At 49.5% G+C, this 23,565-nt stretch overlaps 1 protein-coding gene across 1 annotated transcript; it reads left to right on the forward strand.

The window, feature by feature from the left end:
• Positions 1-1,905: 1,905 nt before the first annotated feature.
• On the forward strand, positions 1,906-22,591 carry LOC145348137 (butyrophilin subfamily 1 member A1-like). The gene is made up of 8 exons (XM_080196299.1): positions 1,906-1,973; positions 5,263-5,370; positions 6,561-6,677; positions 11,199-11,537; positions 14,041-14,322; positions 17,282-17,320; positions 17,430-17,456; positions 21,710-22,591. The coding sequence occupies exons 1-8, from the start codon at positions 1,940-1,942 to the stop codon at positions 22,249-22,251; spliced, it is 1,488 nt and encodes a 495-aa protein (XP_080052425.1). The 5' UTR covers positions 1,906-1,939; the 3' UTR covers positions 22,252-22,591.
• Positions 22,592-23,565: the final 974 nt, after the last annotated feature.

Consider the following 23,565-nt stretch of genomic DNA (forward strand, 5'->3'; position numbering starts at 1 on the left):
CATTCACTCACTCCACCACTGACGCTCAGTAGCAGCAGTGTGTACGATCTACAAGATGCACTGCTGCAATTCACCGAACCTTCCAAAACCACAACTGCTTCCATCTAGTAGGGCAAGGGCAACAGGTACATGGGGACACTATAACCTGCAAGTTCCCCTCAAAGCCACTTGGAAATATATTGGGTCAAAATCCTGGAATTCCCTCACGAACGGCATTGTGGGTCAACCCACAGCACATCGACTGCAGTGATTCAAGAAAGCGGCTCACCACCACTTTCTCCAGGATAACTAGGGATGGGCAATAAATGCTATCCAGCCATCAACACCTATATGCCACAGTTGAATAAAGAACAATTATGTTGAATTGAAGCTTTGCTTTTTATCTTTCTAACTTGTGATCTGTCTACCTTTTAATGGTTAATAAATCTTTTAAATTTATCCTTTAAAGTGTTTATTCCCGACAGGCTGTAATGTCTTGTAGGACCCGATTTAATTCACAATGAACGATTTGTTGCAAACGACCTGTACTAATAAATTGACTTAGACAACCATTCCCCTGCTAACACTACAAGCCTCAGAAGCTGGTGTCAGAATATAGATGGTAATTAATTCTGACAGGGAGAGTTGAAGCAACACAAAGTGGAAGGAAAATGGCTAACCAGACAGTGGCACAGTGGTTAGCACTGCTACCTCACAGCGCTAGGGACACGGGTTCAATTCCGGTCTTGGGTCACTGTCTGTTTGCACGTTCTCCCATGACTGCGTGGGTTCCCTCCAAGTGCTCCAGTTTCCTCCCACACTCTAAAGAGTGAATGTTAGGAAGGGCCATGCTAAACTGACCCTAGTGTCAGGCGGAGAAGGAAATATGTGGGTTATGGGAATAGGGCCTGGGCGGGATTGTGGTTGGTGCAGACTCAATGGGTGGAACAGTCTCCTTCTGCCCTGTGGGGATATAATATGATTCTAAGGATGTAAGTTGAAGGTGATTGGTAAGAAAACCAGGGCAATGCGAGGGGAATGTTTTTTTAAAATTTTGAGTTGTGATCTGAAAGGGCAATGCAATGTGATTCCACAATAACTTTCCAAAGAGATTTGGATCAAAAATTGAAGTGGAGTGGAGGAAATCGCAGAACTGTCAGGACAGAGCGAGACTGGGGGCGGGGGTGGTGGTGAAGAGGACAGATAGCTGTTCCCCAAAGCTGACACAAGCATGGTGTTGTCAGACTTTTTACAAGCAGGGTGGACTAAGCTCAGCAATGCAACAATGAGAAAAGCAGCCAGACGGCAGACAATATCAGACATGAATACTTGCAAGGAATATTTGCATCAGAACTACACAGCATCTGGATATTATCCCAGCCAGAATGATCTCATAGAGAAACAAGTGCCTTACATTTGTCACGTTTAAAATGTGTAGAAAAAATAAGATCTATATATCTTTGTCAGCTGGACTACTTTATAAAGTCACTTTCTTTGACGCTTTTCAATATGGACCCCTGCTGAGCTGACAGGATGACTCTGTTTTTTTATATTCATTCATGGGACATGGGCGTTGCTGGCTGGCCAGCATTTATTACCCATCCTTAGTTGTCTTTGGAATCAACCACATTACTGTGGCTCTATAGCCACATTTGGGTCATCCTGACCCGAAACGTTGGCTCTATTCTCTTTCCTCAGATGCTGCCAGGCTGGCTGAGATTTTCCAGCGTTTTCTGTTTCAGGTTCCGCAGTGTTTTGCTTTGATCAAATGGATGGGGGGCTGGTTTACGTGATGGTCTGGACGTCATTCACAGCCCTTGGCAGGGTATAGGAGAAAAAGTGTGTGGATTTTACTCCATGGTAACTGCTTACGGGTTGGGCGTTGTATTGTGATTGGTTTATAGATCAGGAAGTTTATGAGAAGTCTCAGTAAGTTTCTCGGAAGGCTTGCTGGTTTGCAATGAGTGCTGTGGGATTCTTCAGTCCACCTTCGGGTAAGCTTCTCTACAACCCCAACATGTGTGTGTGTGTTTTTTGCGGGTTGGGGCGGTTGGAATCCATTCTCTGCTGTTGACCTACAGGCAATAACAGCTACTTCGGAGAGACAGAGTGTGGGGGGGGAAACAGACACACGGAGAGACCGAGAAACTGACATAGAGGAAATCAACACAGCTCTCTGCGCTGTGTACAGCACAATCCGGGGCGGGTGCAGCTATCCCGCAATGAGTCCCTGGCAAACAACTGGGACAAGTACAGTAACCTGCGCTGTACACCAGGCACTGCATGCTGTGCCATCCAAAAGTGTGCCGGGGGCGAGTAGAGAATTCTTCAGTGCATCACTTAAGAAAGTCCTTTTTGTTTTAAGAAAAGTTCATCCTTACAAATTAGAAAGCCAAGGCTCAGAATGGACTGGACAAATCCAAATGCATTCCTTGCTTGCTCCAAAAGAAAAACAAATCCAATGCAAGGTCCCCTCGAGTGAGAGAGAAAGAGAAACCAGTTCGAAGCTGACAGGATAAGGCATTGAACCGCATCTTGGGCTTGATCTGACCCTTGATCTTAGCCCCAACAAGTTTTCTGCTTGCCACACCACCAGAAGGATGTGGAAGCTTTGGAGAAAGTGCAAAAAACAAAGGCTCACCAGGGTGTTGTCTGGTGTCTTTGTGTTTTTTTTATTCATTTATGAGACATGGGCGTCGCTGGCTGGCCAGCATTTATTGCCCATCCCTAGTTGCCCTTGGAGGGCAGTTAAGAATCAGCCACATTGCTGTGCCTCTGGAGTCACATGTAGGTCAGACCAGGCAAGGATGGCACACAAACCCATCTGGGTTTGTGTGACAATTGGCGATGGCTTCACGGTCATCAGTAGATTCTTAATTTTTTTTCATTGAGTTCAAATTCCACCATCTGCCGTGGCGGGATTCGAACTCAAGTCCCCAGAACCAAATAAACTAAGTGAACAAGCTGAGGGGTGAATTAAAAATGCAGCCCCATTAAGGGACAGCGTGTCAAAGTAAACGGAATCTCAGAGGAAATGTAAAGCATCAGAACAAAATGTGATTAAAGATGGCGTGCCCAACCCCTGCGATGGTGCCAGCAGACATCCCTTACGAGGGGTACCCAGCAGCAAACATAGCTGCGGAGGACGGGGCAGGTTGTCAGGTCAGATGACTCCCTCCCCTCTCCCCTCGCTTGCCTACTGTCTGAACCTATCAACGGCCAGCTTTGGCACAGCCCAGGAGATGGCTCATGAGGAGGTTCTCTTTCCCCCTCGCTCCAGAGATCTGGAGCATGGGGCTGAAGTGTGTGCGTGCGCGTGTTTGCTCTGTTTAAGAACATAAGAACATAAGAAATAGGAGCAGGAGTAGGCCATCTAGCCCTTCGAGCCTGCCCCGCCATTCAATAAGATCATGGCTGATCTGTCGCGGCTCAGTTCCACTTTCCCGCCCTCTCCCCATAACCCTTAACCCCCTCTCTTATCAAAAACCCATCAACCCGCGTCTTAAAAATATTTAGCGAGGCAGCCTCCACCACTTCAACGGGCAGAGAATTCCAGAGATTCACCACCCTTTGAGTGAAGAAGTTCCTCCTCAACTCCGTTCGAAACCGCCCCCCCTTTATCTTGAGGCTGTGCCCCCTAGTCCTACTGTCTTTTTTGAGCGGGAAGAGTCTCTCCACCTCTATCCTATCCATCCCATTCATCATCTTATACGTCTCAATGAGATCTCCCCTCATTCTTCTAAACTCTAACGAGTACAAGCCTAGTTTATTCAGCCTCTCCTCATAGCTCAATCCCCTCAACTCCGGTATCAGCCTAGTAAACCTCCTCTGCACTCCCTCCAAGGCCAAAATATCCTTGTGCAGGTGCGGTGCCCAAAACTGCACACAGTACTCCAGCTGCGGCCTCACCAATGCCCTATACAGCCGCAGCAAGACCTCCCTACTTTTATATTCAATCCCCCTCGCTATGAAGGCCAGCATCCCATTTGCCTTCCTGACCACCTGCTGCACCTGCAAGCTGGGTTTTTGTGACTCATGCACAAGGACCCCGAGGTCCCCCTGCACCGTCGCCTGCTGCAGTTTTTCGCCACGTAAGTAATAGTCCTTCCTACCATTCTTCCTACCAAAGTGGACCACCTCACACTTGCCAACATTAAATTCCATTTGCCAGTTCCTGGCCCATTCGCCCAGCCTATCTAGATCCTTCTGCAGACTCTCCACACCCTCCGCACAATTTGCCGTTCCCCCAATCTTGGTGTCATCCGCAAATTTCGACACCCTACACTCGGTTCCCTCCTCCAGATCATCTATATAAATGGTAAAAAGCTGAGGCCCCAGCACCGACCCCTGGGGCACTCCACTAGTCACCATCCGCCAATCCGAATAGCACCCGTTGACCCTCACTCTCTGCCTCCTAATTGACAACCAATCCTCTATCCACGCTAACACCCTACTCCCAACTCCATGTCCCCTGACCTTCTGCAATAACCTCTTATGAGGTACTTTGTCAAACGCCTTCTGAAAATCCAGAAAGACCACATCCACCGGCTCTCCTCTATCCACCGCCCTAGACACATCCTCATAGAACTCCAGTAAATTTGTCAGACGCGACTTCCCTTTAATGAAACCGTGCTGCGTCTGCTCTATCAAGCAATTCCCTTCAAGATGCCTCGCAATTTCCTCCTTAATGACGGATTCTAACATTTTACCTACCACAGATGTTAAACTAACCGGCCTATAATTCCCTGCCTTTTGCCCGGCACCCTTCTTAAACAACGGCGTAACATTAGCCGTTTTCCAATCATCCGGCACTTCCCCAGAATCCAGCGACGTCTGGAAAATAACCACCAAGGCATCCACTATCACCTCCGCCATTTCTTTCAGAACCCTCGGATGCATTCCATCCGGTCCTGGGGACTTGTCCACAATCAGTCCCTCCAGTCTGTCGAGCACCGCCTCTCTAGCAACAGTAATGTCATTAAGACCCTCCAGTCCTACCACCTTTCCATCGCTAACACCCGGCAAATTATTCACGTCCTCCTCCGTGAAGACAGAAACAAAAAAGTTATTCAATACCTTAGCCATATCCCCATCCCCTACCACTAGCTCCCCTTTCTCATCCTCTAAATGACCAACGTTCACCCTAGCCAGCCTCTTCCTTTTTATATATTTATAAAAACTCTTGCTATCCTTTTTTATATTAAGTGCTAGCCCAGCTTCATAGTTTAAGCTACGTTCAGAATAGTGTCACCCTCCCCCTGGTCAATCTCCATGTTTTTACAGGGCAATTATATCCCTCTGGAATCTCGGGATGGTCCAGTCACGTGTGGGGAGCTTTGGCGGTGGGAGTAATCGCTGCCAGCGCGCTCTCTTGGATAGCCTATCGGCAAAGTAAGTAAGGAAGCCGGGATGTGCATGAGGGGCATGGACAGAGTGGATACGGGGCAGTTGTTGCAGGGTCAGTCAGGAGGTGACGTAGGTTCAAGGTGAGGGGCGGAAGGTTTAAGGGGGAATGTGAGGAAAAACATAGAGGGTGGCGACAATCTGGAATGCGCTGCCTGGGAGGGTGGTAGAGGTGGGTTGCCTCATATCCTTCAGAAAGTACCTGGACTTGGTACACCATAACATTAAGGAATTTGGGCCAAGTGCGATGGGATTAGGTGGGAGGTCAGGTATTTCTAATGTGTCAGTGCAGACTCGATGGGCCAACGGGCCTCTTTTGCACTGATTCTATGCAGCATTTTTTGGGGGGGGGGGATGAGGGAAGTGTGGAGAATTGCACCGAGTCGAAATTGAACGGGATTCCCGCTCAAAACCACTGGGTGTGGTTGGAGAAAGGGAAAAATGAGTCACATTTACACAGCACTTTTCTCAACCTCATCATCTCCCAAAACCAATGCGGCATTGTGGTAACATCAGATACAGGGGCCAACCCACACAGGCCCCGCAGACAGCACTGTGATAACACGCAGATAATTAGCTTGAAAAATATTTCTTATTCATTCATGGGATGTGGGCATCGCTGGCTAGGCCCAATATTTATTTCTCATCCCCAATTACCCCTTGATAAGGTGCTGGGTGAGCTGCCTTCTTGAACTGCCGCAGTCCCTATGGTGTAGGTACACCTACAGTGCTGTTAGGGAGGGAGTTCCAGTATTTTGACAGTGAAGGAACGGCCGATATATTTCCAAGTCAGGATGGTGAGTGGCTTGGAGGGGAAGCTACGGGTGATGGTGTTCCCAGGTATCTGCTGCCCTTATCCTTCTAGAAGGTTGAGGCTGTAGATCTGGAAGGCCTAAGGAGCCTTAATGAGTTCCTGCATTCTGAGGTGGTACACACTGTGTGTCAGTGATAGAGAGAGTGGAATTTGTTTGGAGTGAGAGTGATACTTCAATGGATAAGAGGAGGTTACTGTTGTCCAGTGAGGTGGCCACGTTGGCAAGGGTTTTCCGAGAGGCTGACGCCAGGGTGGGAACATCGCTGGGGAAAGCTTCAGTCACGAGGCAGTGGGGAACCTGCACCCACAGGGGAGAGAACGAGTGAGAGACGACGGAGTAACACAGCTTTTGCATCTCTTACAGGATGGTTGGACAGCTCCACGTCAGCGCACAGGTTAAGCCTGCGGACAGAACTGTTGCTGCAGGCGACCATCCTCGCAGGAGCCGTCTTCGCCTCGTATTTGAATGGCTCCGAACAAGGTGAGGCTGATGCCAGGTCACTTCCTGTGAGACAGGAAGCCAGCTGCTGAGGGTGGCCTGATAGAATGCAAAGACCTAACCCAGTGCGTGTGAGTGAGTGGGAATGTGTGTGTGTTCATAAGTCCTCATTCCCAGCCAACAAAGCAATCCCATTGACGGAGCACCTTGGCAGAAACCCACCCACCCATCGGAAATCCAGCAACCCTGCCCACCCTGTCACACTCCACACCCAACCAACTGCTACCTTGTTCACGGAAAAAGAGGGAGGCATGGTGGCACAGCAGTTAGCACTGCCCTCCCACTGTGCCAGGGACCCGGGTTTGATTCCGGCCTTGGGTCGCCGTCTGTTTGGACTTTGCACTTGCTCCCTCTGTCTGGATAGGTTTCCTCCGGGTGATCCGGTTCCCTCCCATACTCCAAAGATGTGCGACTTAGGTGGATTGGCCATGCTAAATTCGCCCTCGTGTCGGGGGATTAGCAGGGTAAATGTGTGGGGTTATGGGAATAGGGCCTGGGTGGGATTGTGGTCGGTACAGACTCGATGGGCCAATGGCCTCCTTCTGTGCTGTAGGGATTCTGTGGAATTGGTGACAGCCTCATCTCTCAAGGATACAGCTCCTGGTTAACTGAAAAAAATGTCACCAATTGTGGTGACCTGGTCATGAATTCCTATGTTCCCCAGCACCCCCACCACACTTTGAAATTTCTACATCGCTCCAATTCTGACCTCTTGTGCATCCCCACTTTATACAACCCTACCATTGGCCATGCCTAAAGCAGCCTGGGCCTCTAAGCTCCGATATTCCCTCCCAAAACTTGTCCACCTCGCGAATTATGGTAATGCCATTGAATATCAAGGACGATAGTTAGATCCTTTCCTGTTGGAAATGGTCATTGTCAGTTGAGGCAAGAGATATTCACACCACACTTGTTAGCTCAACTCTGGATATTGTCCAAGTCTTGCTGCTTTTGGACATGGAGTGTTTCAGTATCTGAGGAGTCCTGAATGGTGCTGAACATTGTGTAATCATCAGCGAACACCCCCTTATGATGGAAGGAAGGTCATTGAATGAAGCAGCTGAAGATGGTTCAGCCTAGAACACTACCCTGAAGAACTCCTGCTGTGATATCCAAAAACCACAACCATTTCCCATTGTGCCAGGTATGACTCCAGCCAGCAGAGAGTTTTCCCCCCGCTACCCATTGATTCCAGTTTCGCTGGGCTCCGTAATGCTACACTTAGCCGACACAATGGGCGGCACGTTGGCACAGCGGTTAGCACTGCTGCCTCACAGCGCCAGGGACCCGAGTTCAAATCTGGCCTCGGGTGTGCAGTTTGCACATTCTCCCCGTGTCTGTGTGGGTTTCTTCCGGGTGCTCTTGTTTCCTTCCACAGTCCAAAGATGTGCGGGTTAGGTTGATTGGCCATGCTAAATGGAGTAAATTGCCCCAACTGTCAGGGGGATTAACAGGGTAAAGATGAGGGGTTGAAAGGGTGGGGTCCTCTGCCCTTATGTCTTCTGACGTTTGACTGATGAAGCGGCTTGGTGTATTTTCCTGTGTCAAGGTGCTTTACAAGTTCGGAAGAGGAGCCCGGATATAGTCAGGGCCTGTGGCCTCTGCTGTATCCCAGATCCTTAGGCTTGTTTCCCAATATTGCACGGAGTGAATCGAATTGGCTGAAAAAAACCTGGCTTTTGCGATGCTGTGCGCCTCGGGAGGAGGCTGGGCTGGATTATTCACTCCGTTACACTTCTGGCTGAAGGCCCATGCTCCAGCCTTGTCTTCTACACTAACGTGCTGGCTTTCCTCCATTGCTGAGGATAAGGATATTGGTGGAGCCTCCTCCTCAGTTGTTTAATGGTCCACTATTAAACACAGGTTTAAGGTGCATGGGGAAAAGTTTAGAGAGTTGTGCGAGGCAAGTTTTTTTACACAGAAGCTGGTGAATGCCTGGAACACGCTGCCCGAGGAGGTGGTGGCAGCAGGTACAATAGCGGCATTTTAAGGGGCATCTCGATGTAAAGATGAATAGGACGGGAATGGAAGGACTCTGTAAGTGTGTGTGGTTTTTGTTTAGGTAGGCGTCATGATAGGCTTGGAGGGCTGAAGGGCTTTGTTCTGTTCACGACTGGGTGTGCCAAGTCTGTAAGAGTTCACGTCCAGTCCAATTGTTGTTGGCTCTCTCAGCTCTGTCTGTCACTTGCTGCTTTCGCCGTTTGTCACACGAGTGGTCCTGAGTTGCAGCTTCACTCAAAGGGTGGCACAGTGGCATCATGATTAGCACTGCTGCCTCACAGTGCCAGGTTCGATTCCAGCCTTGGGTGAGTGTCTGTGTAGGTTTCCTCCAGGTGCTCCAGTTTCCTCCCACGCTCAAACTATATGCAGGTTGGAACATAAGAACATAAGAACATAAGAAATAGGAGCAGGAGTAGGCCATCTAGCCCTTCGAGCCTGCCCCGCCATTCAATAAGATCATGGCTGATCTGTCGTGTCTCAGTTCCACTTTCCCACCCTCTCCCCATAACCCTTAATCCCTTCTCTTATCAAAAACCCATCAACCCGCTTCTTAAAAATATTTAGCGAGGCAGCCTCCACCACTTCAACGGGCAGAGAATTCCAGAGATTCACCACCCTTTGAGTGAAGAAGTTCCTCCTCAACTCCGTTCTAAACCGCCTCCCCTTTATCTTGAGGCTGTGCCCCCTAGTCCTACTGTCTTTTTTGAGCGGGAAGAGTCTCTCCACCTCTATCCTATCCATCCCATTCATCATCTTATACGTCTCAATGAGATCTCCCCTCATTCTTCTAAACTCTAACGAGTACAAGCCTAGTTTATTCAGCCTCTCCTCATAGCTCAATCCCCTCAACTCCGGTATCAGCCTAGTAAACCTCCTCTGCACTCCCTCCAAGGCCAAAATATCTTTGCGCAGGTACGGCGCCCAAAACTGCACACAGTACTCCAGCTGCGGCCTCACCAATGCCCTATACAGCTGCAGCAAGACCTCCCTACTTTTATATTCAATCCCCCTCGCTATGAAGGTGGATTGGCCATGCTAAATTAGTGTCTGTCTCAAGATGTGTAGGTTAGGGGGATTAGCGGAGTAAATATGTGCGATTAGAGGGCTAGGCTGTGGAGATTGGCCTGGGTAAGATGCTCAGCCGGAGAGTTGGTGTGGACTCAATGGTCCAAAAGGCTGATTTATGCACTGTAGAGATTCTATGGCACCTCATTCTATTAGGTATGCCTGGTGTGCTCCTGTTTGACCTCCTCCTCCTCCTGCACTCTTCATTAAATCAGGGTTGATTGTCCAATTTGATGGCAGTGATGGAATGGGGATAGACCAGGGCATGAGATCGTGGTTGTATGCAATTCTACAGCTGCTGATGTCCCATAGTACTGTCCAATATTTCATTATATGGCTTAGTGTCAAATATTTTGTTTTGTGACACTTGGGTAAAGCTCCTTGGCATATTTCACTCCACTAAATGTGCCATATGAAGGAAAGTATTTTTTACTGAGTTTTACAGGGTCACCAGGGCCCCCTCCCCCAAGGGTGAGGCCGTAGGTAAATCTTACATGGGAACATAACTGGAAGCAATGAATTTTGATTCCTGTCAGTCCCTTAGCATTGTGATTGTAATGTGTCCTTACATTTGGAATTTTGTGAACAGTTTTGGGCCCTGTATCTAAGGAAGGATGTGCTGGCCCTGGGAGGGTCCAGAGGAGGTTCACGAGAGTGATCCCGGGAATGAAAGGCTTAATGTATGAGGAGTGTTTGAGCGCTCTGGTTCTGCACTCGATAGAGTTTTGAACTTACTGAATATTGAAAGGCTCGGATAAGGTGGACGTGGGAAGATGTTTCCATGTTAACAGAGACACGGATCAGAGGACACAGCCTCAGAGTAAAGGGACAACCCATTAGTACCAAGATGAGGAGGAATTTCTTCAGCCAGAGGGTGGTGAATCTATGGAATTCATTGCCATTAAAGTCTGTGGAGGCTAGGTCATTGAGTGTCTTTAAGACAGAGATAGATAGGTTCTTAATTGGTCAGGGGATCAAAGGTTACAGGGAAAAGGTGGGAGAATTGGTCTGAGAAACATATTGGCCATGATCGAATGGCAGAGTGGACCCAATGGGCTGAATGGCCTAATTCTGTTCCTACGTCTGATGATCTTGCTGTCAATAGTGTGTGAGAGTCCACGAAGATAAGAGGGCAACACTGTTCCTGAAATTCCTGGGGCAGCTACCAGACAGATGGCCAATCCCGTGCATCATGGGAGCTGTGGCGGCCATCTTTTGTCTCAGCAAAAATTTTCACCAGGGAGATTGCTGCAACCCCTGAAGGCAACTCAGTATGCTCCCTGCACAGATCGGGAGGGGCAATACATTGCTAGCAGTCTGTTGCGTTGGCAGCAGTGAGTATACTTGGAAAGGAAGAGTGTTTTGTTGTGTGTGAAGAGCATCAGGATCTCCGAGCCTCGGTGTCAATGTAAGAGTGTCTCTTTCTTTTCTTTGCAGGCCCGTTTTTGGTGAAAGGGCCGGATTACCCCACTGTGGCCCACGTGGGTGAGGACGTGGTCCTCAACTGTTCAGTGGCGCCTTTCAGTCCGGACATGACGTTGCAGATAGAGTGGAGGCATGTGGACTCTGGAGCTGTTATCCTGAAGTGCGGCAGTGACCGGGAGGGGCCATGCCCGGCTGGCAGGGGCGGGGCACGCCTGCTTGAGGGTGAGCTGGCGGCTGGCAATGTGTCGCTGAGACTGCGGGCAGTGAGGGTGTCTGACGCCAGCAGGTACCGGTGCACCGTCAGCAGCGACCGACATACCAGCCACGTGGAGATGGAGCTCAGCGTCATGGGTAAGATAGGCAACTTTAACTGCCCCACCCTGACCCCAAACCATCAACCTGGTGCCCCCCCCCCCCCACACAATCAGTAGGCCCAGCCTGTCCGTGGGTAAGCACCGTCTCCACCGAGACGGAAAGGTTGTCGTTTCGAGTCCTGCTGAATCAGAAGCCTTGGCCTCTCAGATAAACAGGGGCGGCACAGTGGTTAGCACTGCTGCCTCACAGCACCAAGGACCCGGGTTCAATACTGGCCTCAGTTCGTTGAGTAGACTTTGCATGTTCTCCCCTAGTCCGCTTGGGTTTCCTCCCACACTCCAAAGACATAAGAACATAAGAAATAGGAGCAGGAGTAGGCCATCTAGCCCTTCGAGCCTGCCCCGCCATTCAATAAGATCATGGCTGATCTGTTGTGGCTCAGTTCCACTTTCCCGCCCTCTCCCCATAACCCTTAATCCCCTCTCTTATCAAGAACCCATCAACCCGCTTCTTAAAAATATTTAGCGAGGCAGCCTCCACCACTTCAATGGGCAGAGAATTCCAGAGATTCACCACCCTTTGAGTGAAGAAGTTCCTCCTCAACTCCGTTCTAAACCGCCTCCCCTTTATCTTGAGGCTGTGCCCCCTAGTCCTACTGTCTTTTTTGAGCGGGAAGAGTCTTTCCACCTCTATCCTATCCATCCCATTCATCATCTTATACGTCTCAATGAGATCTCCCCTCATTCTTCTAAACTCTAACGAGTACAAGCCTAGTTTATTCAGCCTCTCCTCATAGCTCAATCCCCTCAACTCCGGTATCAGCCTAGTAAACCTCCTCTGCACTCCCTCCAAGGCCAAAATATCCTTGTGCAGGTGCGGCGCCCAAAACTGCACACAGTACTCCAGCTGCGGCCTCACCAATGCCCTATACAGCCGCAGCAAGACCTCCCTACTTTTATATTCAATCCCCCTCGCTATGAAGGCCAGCATCCCATTCGCCTTCCTGACCACCTGCTGCACCTGCAGGCTGGGATTTTGCGACTCATGCACAAGGACCCCGAGGTCCCTCTGCACCGTCGCCTGCTGCAGTTTTTCGCCACGTAAGTAATAGTCCTTCCTACCATTATTCCTACCAAAGTGGACCACCTCGCACTTGCGGGTTAGGTGGGATTGGACAGGCTAAATTGCCCCTAGTGTCAGGGGGATTAGCAGGGTAAATGTGAAGAGCTATGGGAATAGCGCCTGGGTGGGATTGCGGTCGGTGCAGACTCGATAGGCCGAATGGCCTCCTGCAGGGATTCTATAAAGAATCAGGAACATCAGGGGGAAAGACTCTGGCAGCATCTGTAGGGAGATGAAAACAGAGCTGATGTTTCCAATCCCACAGATGCTGCCAGAGCTGCTGAATCCATCCTGGCCTTCTCCATTCCTATTTCAGATTCCAGCAGGATTTTGCTCCAAGGGAGGGGGGAACGCGGGTTCAAATCCCACTGCGGAACCCTGGTGGAATTTACATTTAAACTTAATGGATTAAATTCAATCCATTAATAAAATGCGGAATTGAACGCTAGTCTCTCAGAAATGCTGACCGTGACAACTATCGTCGATTGATGTAAAAACCTATCTAGGTCACTACTGTCCCGATAGGGAAGGAAATCTGCCGTCTTTGCCCGGTCTGGCCTACATGGGACTCTAGACCCACAGCAATGTGGTTGATTAGAGTCATAGAGGTTTACAGCATGGAAATAGGCCCTTCAGCCCAACTTGTCCATGCTGCCCTTTTTTTAACGTCTAAACTAGTCCCAATTGCCCACGTTTGGCCCATATCCCTCTCTATCCGTCTTACCCATGTAACTGTCTAAATGCTTTTTAAAAGACAAAATTATACCTGCTGAAAGGCCTGGATAGAGTGGACTTGGAGAAAATGTTTCCATTAGTCGGAGAGACTAGGATTGGAGTGCACAGCTTCAGAATAAAGAGACAACCCTTTAGAACTAGTGTCCAATTCCGAATTTGTACCCCCAATTCTTAACTGCCCTCTGAAATAGGCTGGTGAGAAACTCAGTTCGTGGGGCAATTAGGAATGGGCAACAAATGCTGGCCCAGCCAGCGATGCCCACATCCCAATGAGAGAATTAAAAAAGGGACAACTCGAGGGCACAGTCCAGGCTGGGAGGGAGAACTGGAAATCCAGCAACTCTCCACAGGCACGGACAGGAATCGAACTCATGATTCTTGATTGACAATGCTGTATGGTTTCCTTTAATCTTCACAGGAACACTGCAGCAGGCCCAAGGATAGAAAGGTCAGCATGAGAGCTAGGCGAGGGGGGTGGTTAAAGGACAGGTGGCTGAAGACTCAGGGTCATGCTTGCGGAGTTGGCAAAGGTGTCCCCATGAATTGGGTTGCCCAGTCTGCGTTTGGTCTCCGCAGTGTGTAGGAGGCCGTGCTCTGAATCGGAAGGAGCGCGTGTACGTCACAGTGGGGGGAAGCGCGGGTCTATTCTCTTGATTGAGCCCGTCATTCTGCTCTTTTCCAGCCTTCGGGACGAAGCCGGTTTTGTCCATAATGCAATCCCAGGAGGGCAGCGGCGTCACTTACACTTGCCGCTCGGAGGGCTGGTACCCTGAACCTGGCATCACCTGGAAAGACAGCTTCGGACACAGCCTGGTGCCACTGTCCACTGTAACCAAGGCGAGAGACGGGCAGGGACTGTACAGTGTGGACATCCAGTATCAGACAACCAACAGCATTCCATCTTCTGTGACCTGTATCATCTATAACAAACTGACCAAGGTGGTGGGGACCGCAGATATAGTAGGTCAGTTAATGCAACTTCCAAAGCTTAGTCGTCGGTTTTATTCAATTGCATATGGACGTGCAAATAAAAGCAGAAGTAGTCCATTTGGCCCCTTGAGCCTGTCCCACCATTTAATACAATCATGGCTGATCTGTTTGTGTTGAGTTCCATATTTCCCCTTGACTGCTGATGACCTATGACCCCTTGTTTAGCAAAAATCTACACCTCTGCCTTAAAAATATTCAGTGACCACCGCCCCCACCGCCTTCTGAGGCAGAGAGTTCCAAAGTCCCACAACTCTCTCAGAGAAAAAGCATTCACCTCATCTCCGTCCTAAAAGGGCACTCCCCTCATTTTAAAATGGCGCCCACCTCGTTCTGGACTCAATCCACAAGAGGAAACATCCTTTCTACATCCACCTTGTCCAGGATCAAGTCACCCCCTCGCTCTTCCAATCTCCAGTGGAAACAAGTCCAGTCCATGCAACCTTTCCTCAAAAGAGAATTCGCTCATTCCAGCTATCAATCTACAAACCTCCTCTGAACTCCCCCTTGTCTCAGCTAAATTATCTGCTCATTAAGTGAGGAGATTTTTGACTGTGAATCCAGTATTTTCTCAATTCAGATCCGGCAATCAGATCAAATACAACGTGACATATTCTTTAACATGCACCATCCCAATCAAACACTCCCAGGACAGGTACAGCACGGGGTTAGATACAGAGTAAAGCTCCCTCTGCACTGTCCCCATCAAACACTCCCAGGACAGGTACAGCACGGGGTTAGATACAGAGTAAATCTCCCTCTACACTGTCCCTATCAAACACTCCCAGGACAGGTACAGCACAGGGTTAGATACAGAGTAAATCTCCCTCCACACTGTCCCCATCAAACACTCCCAGGACAGGTACAGCCCAGGGTTAGATACAGAGTAAAGCTTCCTCTACACTGTCTCCATCAAACACTCCCAGGACAGGTACAGCACGGGGTTAGATACAGAGTAAAGCTCCCTCTACACTGTCCCCAACAAACACTCCCAGGACAGATACACCACGGGGTTACATACAGAGTAAAGCTCCCTCTACACTGTCCCCATCAAACACTCCCAGGACAGGTACAGCACAGGGTTAGATACAGAGTAAAACTCCCTCTACACTGTCCCCATCAAACACTCCCAGGACAGGTACACCACGGGGTTAGATACAGAGTAAAGCTCCCTCTACACTGTCCCCATCAAACACTCCCAGGACAGGTACAGCACAGGGTTAGATACAGAGTAAAACTCCCTCTACACTGTCCCCATCAAACACTCCCAGGACAGGTACACCACGGGGTTACATACAGAGTAAAGCTCCCTCTACACTGTCCCCATCAAACACTCCCAGGACAGGTACAGCACAGGGTTACATACAGAGTAAAGCTCCCTCTACACTGTCCCCATCAAACACTCCCAGGACAGGTACAGCACGGGGTTAGATACAGAGTAAAGCTCCCTCTACACTGTCCCCATCAAACACTCCCAGGACAGGTACAGCACGGGGTTAGATACAGAGCAGAGCACTGCCCTTCTAGATGGTAGTGGTTGTCAGTATGGAAGGTGCTGTCTAAGCTTTGTTGAATTCCTGCAATACATCTTGTAGATAATACATGTGCGCTGGTGGTGAGGGAGTGAATGTTTGTGGATGGGGTGCCAATCCAGCGGGTTGGATGGTGTCGAGTGCTGGAGTGTTGTTGGAGTTTGTGCCCATCCAGGCAAGTTCTGGAAAATATTCCATTGCACTCCTGCTGTGAGGAGGGGATGTGGTAATGTTAAATGAATATTAAATTAATAATTCTGGAATTGAAAGCTATCTCAGTGGTGACCATAAAACTATAGTCCATTGTTGTCAAAACCCATCTGGGTCACTGATGTCCTTTAGGGAAGGAATTTGCTGTCCTTACCCTGGTCTGGCCCACATGTGACTCCAGAGGCACAGGAGTGGATGGAGGGACAAGTAGTAGCAGACACTGGAGCAGCACCACCCGGAGGTTCCCCTCCCAGCCACTTATCTCCCTGAAATATATCACCATTCCTTCAGCAAACAGCACTGTGTGTCCACCAGTCCCACAGAGACTGCAGCGGCTCAAGAAGGCAGCTCAACATCACCCTCTCAAGGGGCAATTAGGGTTGAGAAATAAACGCTGACCTAGCCTGAGACTCCCACTGTCTGCAAATTAATTTAGAAGAAACATGGTTCACTCTAACTACCTGCTGAATGGGGGTGGCACAGTGGCCGGCACTGCTGCCTCTCAGTGTTAGGGATCTGGGTTCGATTCCTGGCTTGGGTCACTGTCTGTGTGGAGTTTGCACATTCTCCCCATGTCTGTGTGGGTTTCCTCCGCATGCTCTGGTTTCCCCCCCACAGTCCAAAGACCTTCTGGTTAGGTGCATTGGCCATGCTAAATTGCCCCTTAGTGTCCCAAGATGTGTAGGGTAGGTTAAATATGTGAGGCGATGGGGATAGGGCGGGACGATCTCAGAGAGTCAGTGCAGACTCGCTGGGCTGAATGGCCTCCTTCTGCATTCTAAGGCGTCTGTGGTCGAGTGAGACACCCACTTGAGGAAAACCGCACCCAAATCTATTAGCTGGGCACCAGTGCAGCAAAGCTGGTGGGGGAGGAGACGCAGTGGAGGGTCAGAACCCCGTGCCCCTCTCCCCCACCCGATCTCCACCTTTGACTGCCCATGGCCAACCATGTAAGCTTCCATCTGACTCGGTCTGTACCAGCAGTGAGTGTTGACCTTCTGATGACCTTCCTGAGGCCCTATGGAAGCCCACACCCCATTGGGTTTGGCTAGGGTTGGCCGAGAGGGGTTACAGCACCACTGGTGGTGACTGTGAGAATAGCAGCCGCTCCACTGTCCGGCTGATGAGACCAACATCATTGGGAGCTTGGCAAAGAAACTCATTAACTCTGTCTCTCTCTTTAAACCTTTGCAGATTTTTTTCCACGCAGTCAGTTCCACGTGAGTGAGGCCGGTAAGATCTTTTCTCACTTTCTGATTCTTTTTTTTGTTAGTCACCGTTCCACTCTCTCTTCAAGTTGACCAGGTTTAATACTGACCCAGGATCTTATTTTGTTTTGTAGAATGGAGCAGAATTCGCAGTTACCAGGGTAAGTGGAACAAATGAACAAACGAACGAACTCACTCCTCGAGTAAAGAAAACTGGCCAGGCCTCCCAGGAGATACCACCCCATGAAGCTCAGGGGAAACTGTACATCGTGGTAACATTACTAGATTGATAATCCAGGAGCCTAGACTAATGACCTGGAGACACGAGTTCAAATCCCACCATGGAAACTTTGGAGGAAAATTTAAACTCAATCAAATAAATAGGGAATTAAAAATCTGGTCATCATATTGTTGTGAAAAAAACTATCTAGTTCAGGGAGGGAAGGAAATCTGCCCAGTCTGGGCCTACCTGTGACTCCAGGCCTGCAGTGGGGGGAGAGATGAAGGTGTAGTGATAACGTCACTGAACTAATGATCCAGCAGGACCTAGGTTCATTCTCTGAGGGAAACACAGGTTCAAATCCCACCACCGCAGCTGGTGGAATTTAAACTCAATTAATAAATCTGGAAGTGTAAAGTTAGTCTCAGTGATGGTGACTGTGACAACTGTCATCAATTGTCATTAAAACCCATCTGGTTTACCAATGTCCCATAGAAACTTGAAGCAGGAGTAGACCATTCGAACCTTCAAGCCTGCTCTGGGATTCATTTTGATCATGGCTAATCATTGTATTCAACATCCTGATTACTCCCCATCCCTCGCTTAACCTTTGATCCCTTTAGCCCCCGAGAGCTATATCCCATTTCTTCTTGAAATTAGGGAAGGAAATCTGCCATCCTTACCTGGCCCGGCCTAAATGTGACTCCAGAGCCCCACACGGTACCAATGACATAGATTTAAAAAAAGGGTGACATCCTTAAAGCAGAATAGAGGGAGTTAGGGAGCAAGGTGAAAAGTCAGGCCTCAAAGGCTGTGATCTCAGGATTACTACCTGTGCCACAGGTACTTGCTAGAGTGGTTGGGGAGGGTTTAAACTAGAAAGATATGGGGGATGGGAACCGATGTATGGAGTCAGAGGAGGAGGAATCAAGGACAAAAGCCAAGGACAGAAAAAGGGATAAGCCTCACAACACCAGGGACCGGGGTTCAATTCCGGCCTCTGTCTGTGCGGATGTGCATGTTCTCCCCTGGTCTGCGTGGGCTTCTCTCGGCTGCTCCGGTTTCCTCCCAACTCCAAAGGTGTGCAGGTTAGGTGGGTGGGCCATGCTAAATTACACCTTCGTATCAGGGGGACTAGCTAGGGTTAATACGTGGGGTTACGGGGATAGGGACTGGGTGGGACAGTTGTCTTTGTATGTTCGATGGGCCGAAAGACCTCCTTCTGCACAGTAGGGATTCCATGATTCTTTACTCAGAGGGTAGTAAGGGCGTGGAATGCCCTGCCTGCAGCAGTTGTGGACTCGCCAACTTTAAGGGTGTTCAAATGGTCATTGGATAGACATATGGATAACATTGGGATAGTTTAGGTTAGAGGGTCATTAGATTTGTTCCACTGGTCAGCACAACATTGAGGGCCGAAGGGCCTGTACTGCGCTGTGATGTTCTATGTTCTATGATTCTAAACTAATAGACAGACCTCCTGCTCCTATTATCTGTGTTCTGACTCTTAATTGCCCTCTAAAATGGTCGAGTGAGCCACCCAGCTCTATCGAAACCCTTGTGTGAAACTATAGTCCACACAGACTGCCATGGTTCAAGGAGGGACATTGAGGGGTGGGCAGCAACTGGAGGCTATGCCTGAGGGATGCCCCAGGAATGAGTGATGGAGAAACTCAGCTGCAATGCCTCTATAAGATGAGGTGCTTCCCGACGTTCAGTGTCTGAACTCTTCGACTGAAGGGAGATTCCCCTTTGCCTTGTCTGCAGAGTGGGGAAAGCAAGGGGGGAATCTCCATCCAATTGGATCTCCAAAAATACATTATTTGCCAGTAACTGTAATAAATCTACCAGGTAGGCCTGTGGCTCTGGTATTGGCCAACCAAGCCTATAGAGTCAATGATAGTGAGAGGTTGGGGGATGGGAGTGGGGGAGTTATGCTTCAGTTGTATGGGGCCCTGGGCAGACCTCACCTGGGGAACTATGTTGAGTTAGAATCCTTACAGTGCAGAAGGAGACCATTTGGCCTATTGAGTCTGCACCGATCACAATCCCATCCAAGCCCTGCTAATTCCGCTAACACTAAGGGACAATTTAGCATGGTTAATCAGCTTAACCTACACATCTTTGGAGTGTGGGAGGAAACTGGGGCACCCAGAGGAAACACACAGTCACGGGGAGAACGTGCAAACTCCACACAGATAGTGACCCGTGGCTGGAATTGAACCCGGATCCCTGGCACTGTGAGGCACCAGTGCCAATCACTGTGCTGTCCCAATTCTGGGAGCTGCATCTTTAGGAAGGGTGTATTTCCAAAGCTTTGCCAGACTGGTAGCAGGGCTAACAGGGTAGAATAATGAGGAACATCGCCTTTATTCCCTTAAGCTCAGAAAGCCGAGAAGTGACCTGGGCAAGGGAGTGGAAAATGTCAAAAGGATTCGATGAGATGGATCGATTGAGATGGTCTGGCCTTGGGGGGGGAGCGCAGAGGGAAGGGGGGATGGGGGCTGGTGGTGGGTGAGTCAGAAACAGGAGGGGATTGAGTTTTTAAAATTCATTTGGGACATTCAGGAGGGAATTTGGGAAACACATTAGCATGCGAGAGGGGAGTGAAAATCTCGAAGTCTTTTCCTCAAAGATGCTGTGACTGCCTTGGTGGGTTGTTGGAATATAGAAACTTGGAGCTTCAGTAGGCCATTTGGCCCTTTGAGTCTGTTCCACCATTCAATATAATCATGGCTGACCCTCAATCTCGGAGCCACCTTCTGCTTTCTTCCCATTCCCCCGATCCTATTAAAATCTAAAAACAATCTCTCTCTTCCTTATGTACATTCATTGATTGGCCTCCACGGTGTACTGTGGTCGAGAATTCCATAGGTTCACCACCCTCTGAGTGAAGAAATTATTTTCCTCAGCTCAGTTCTTAATGGCCTACCCAGTATCCGGAGACTCTGACCCCTGCTACTAGACCCCCCCAACTTGAGAAAACATCCTCTCTCCACCGAGTCTGTCCAGTTCAGTTAGAATTTTATCCGTTTCAATCAGGTCTCCACTTTCATGAATACAGGCCCAGTGGAACCTATCTCTCCTCACATGCACTCCCGCCAACCCTGGTATCAGCTGAGTAAACCTCTGCTGCACTCCCTCTATGGAAAGTACATCCTTTCTTAGATAGGGAGACAAAAGTGTGCACAATACTCCAGGTGTGGTCTCACCAAGGCCCTGTCTAACTGCAGTAATAATGTGGAGATGCCAGCATGGGATGGGGACAGTAAGAAGTCTCACAACACCAGGTTAAAGTCCAACAGGTTTATTTGGAATCGCAAGTTTTTCAGAGCACTGCTCCTTCATCAGGTGAGTGGAATGGTAGGTTTCATAAACACGGCATATATAGACAGAAACTCAATTATGCGATGGTTGGAATGCGAGTCTTTACAGGTCATCCAGTCTTTACAGGAACAGACAGTGCGAGTGGAGAGAGGGATAATCACAAGTTAAAGATGTGTGAATTGTGTCAAGTCAGGACAGTTAGTAGGGTTTTGCAAACCCAGAGACTGTGGTGAGTGTTATGGATCCCGGTGAGGCCTTCCTCATGCATGTAGAACTTGCCTATCAGTTCCGCATGCAAGAGGAAGGCCTCAAACGGGACCTGGGGCTCATGTCACGCTACACGTAACTCCCACCATTTGGCCCGGCCTTGCAAAATCTCACCAACTGCCCTGGTTTGAGACAATTCACACATCTTTAACGTGTCCCTCCTTTACAGGCACGATCTGTACCTGTAAAGACTTGATTACCTGGAATGACTCACATTCTAACCATTAGGTTGCAATCGAGTCTGTCTATATATGCCATGTCTGTGAACCCACGTCTCCACTTACCTAATGAAGGAGTGGCACCCTGAAAGCTCTTGATTGTGAATAAAGCTGTTGGAATTTAACCTGACGTTGTGAGACTTATTACTATAACTGCATGAAGACATCCCTCCTTCAGACCTCAAATCCTCTTGTAATAAAGGCCAATATACCATTTGCCTTCTTAATTGCTTGCTGCACCTACCTCGACACTCTCATTGACTGGTGTACAAGGGAACAATTGAAGTTTTACAGATTATTGATGGATAGATTTTATTTTCTGGGTTCGATGTGACGTTGATCTGTTAATTTAATTCTGTTCTTTTCTCTCTTTTCACTTCAGTTCCTTTGAAACTGGATCCGGACACGGCGAACCCCTGGCTCGTCCTGTCAGAGGGGGGTGCCAGCGTGGTGGACAGCAACGAGCGGCAGCATCTGCCCGAAAGCCCCAAGAGGTTCCTGGTCAGCCATTGCGTGCTGGCCTCGGAGGGCTTCACCGCAGGCAAGCGCTACTGGGAGGTGGAGGTGGGCCAGAAGGGCGCCTGGGACCTGGGCCTGGTCGGCGAGTCGCTCAGCCGGAAAGGCAAGGTCAGAGGGGTGCCAGGGGCCGGGCACTGGAGCCTGAGTCACCTGGGCGAGATGGAGTACCAGGCCGTAGACTCGCCACCCAGGGCCCTGGTGCTCACACACAAGCCCACAGCCATCGGAGTTTACCTCAACTACGAGAGGGGGCAGGTGTCCTTCTTCGATGCGGGAGTGGGGCGGTTGCATCTGTACACCTTCGCTGCCAACTTCACCGAGAGGGTGTACCCCTTCCTCTGCCCAGGGCTGCACGACTGGCAAAAGAACAGTGAACCCCTCCGTCTGCGGAACCCTGAGGCATAGCGCGTGGGACCGGCCAGCGTGGGTGGTGTAATATATCCAGGAATGAGAGATGCAAGATTGGGTTGGCGGAGGGGCGGGGCAAGGCTGGGTATGCTCCTTCACTTTTGCAATAGTTGAATGTGATACGCTTAAATCTATAAAAGTCCAGTGGGTAGGCCTGTGGCTCTGGCCTACTAGGCCGGACGCCAAGTTGTGTCATCCAGTTATGTCCGGGATTGGGGCCACGGGCAGACCCCACCTGAGGAACCAGGTTCAGTTCCTCTGCACCTCTAGGAAAGGTGTACTGACGCAACTTCACCAGGACGGCCCACATTGCAACCCAACTCTGTTTTGGAATTATTCATGGGGATAGAACATAGAACATAGAACATAGAACACTACAGCACAAACAGGCCCTTCGGCCCACAAGCTGCGCCGACCACATCACCTACCAACCTACAGACCTATCTATAACCCTCAATCTCATTAAACCCCATATACTCATCCAGAAGTCTTTTAAAAGACCCCAGCGAGTTCGCCTCCACCACCACTGACGGCAGCCGATTCCATTCACTCACCACCCTCTGAGTGAAAAACTTACCCCTAACATCACTTCTGAACCTCCCTCCCCGCACCTTAAATCTGTGTCCTCTCGTAGCGACCATTTCAAACCGGGGAAATAGCCTCTGAGAGTCCACCCTATCTATTCCTCTCAACATTTTGTAAACTTCTATCAGGTCGCCTCTCAACCTTCGTCTCTCCAGGGAAAAGAGTCCCAGCTCCCTCAACCTAAGGAGGGGTCACGGGCTGGGCCAGCATTTGTCACCCACCCCTCATTGTCCTTTGACCAGAGTGTCTCACTCGACCATTTCAGAGGGGCAATCAAGAATCAACCACATTGCTGTGGGTCTGGAGACACATGTGGGCCCAGACAGGACAAGGATGGCAGATTTCCATCCCTCAAGGGACATTAATGGGCATCACTGAGGCACAGTGGTTAGCACTGCTGCCAGGGACCCGGGTTCGATTCCCGGCTTGGGTCACTGTCTATGTGGAGTTTGCACATTTTCCTTGTATCTCTGTGAGTGTCCCCCCAGTGCTCCAGTTTCCTCCCACAGTCCAAGGATATGTGGGTTAGGTGGGTTGGCTATGCTAAATTGCTCCATAGTGTCAGGGTAAATGTGTAAGGTTATGGGGATAGGGCCTGGGTGGGATAGCAGTCAGTGCAGACTTGATGGGCCGAACAGTCTCCTTCTGCACTGTAGGAGTCTATGATTCTGACCATTACTGTGATTGGCTTTATAGTTCCAGATTTGTTCATTGAATTCAAACTCC

The sequence above is a fragment of the Carcharhinus amblyrhynchos genome, chromosome 9 (assembly GCF_965287045.1).
Source record: "Carcharhinus amblyrhynchos chromosome 9, sCarAmb.v2.hapA, whole genome shotgun sequence".
NCBI classification, from domain to species: domain Eukaryota; kingdom Metazoa; phylum Chordata; class Chondrichthyes; order Carcharhiniformes; family Carcharhinidae; genus Carcharhinus; species Carcharhinus amblyrhynchos.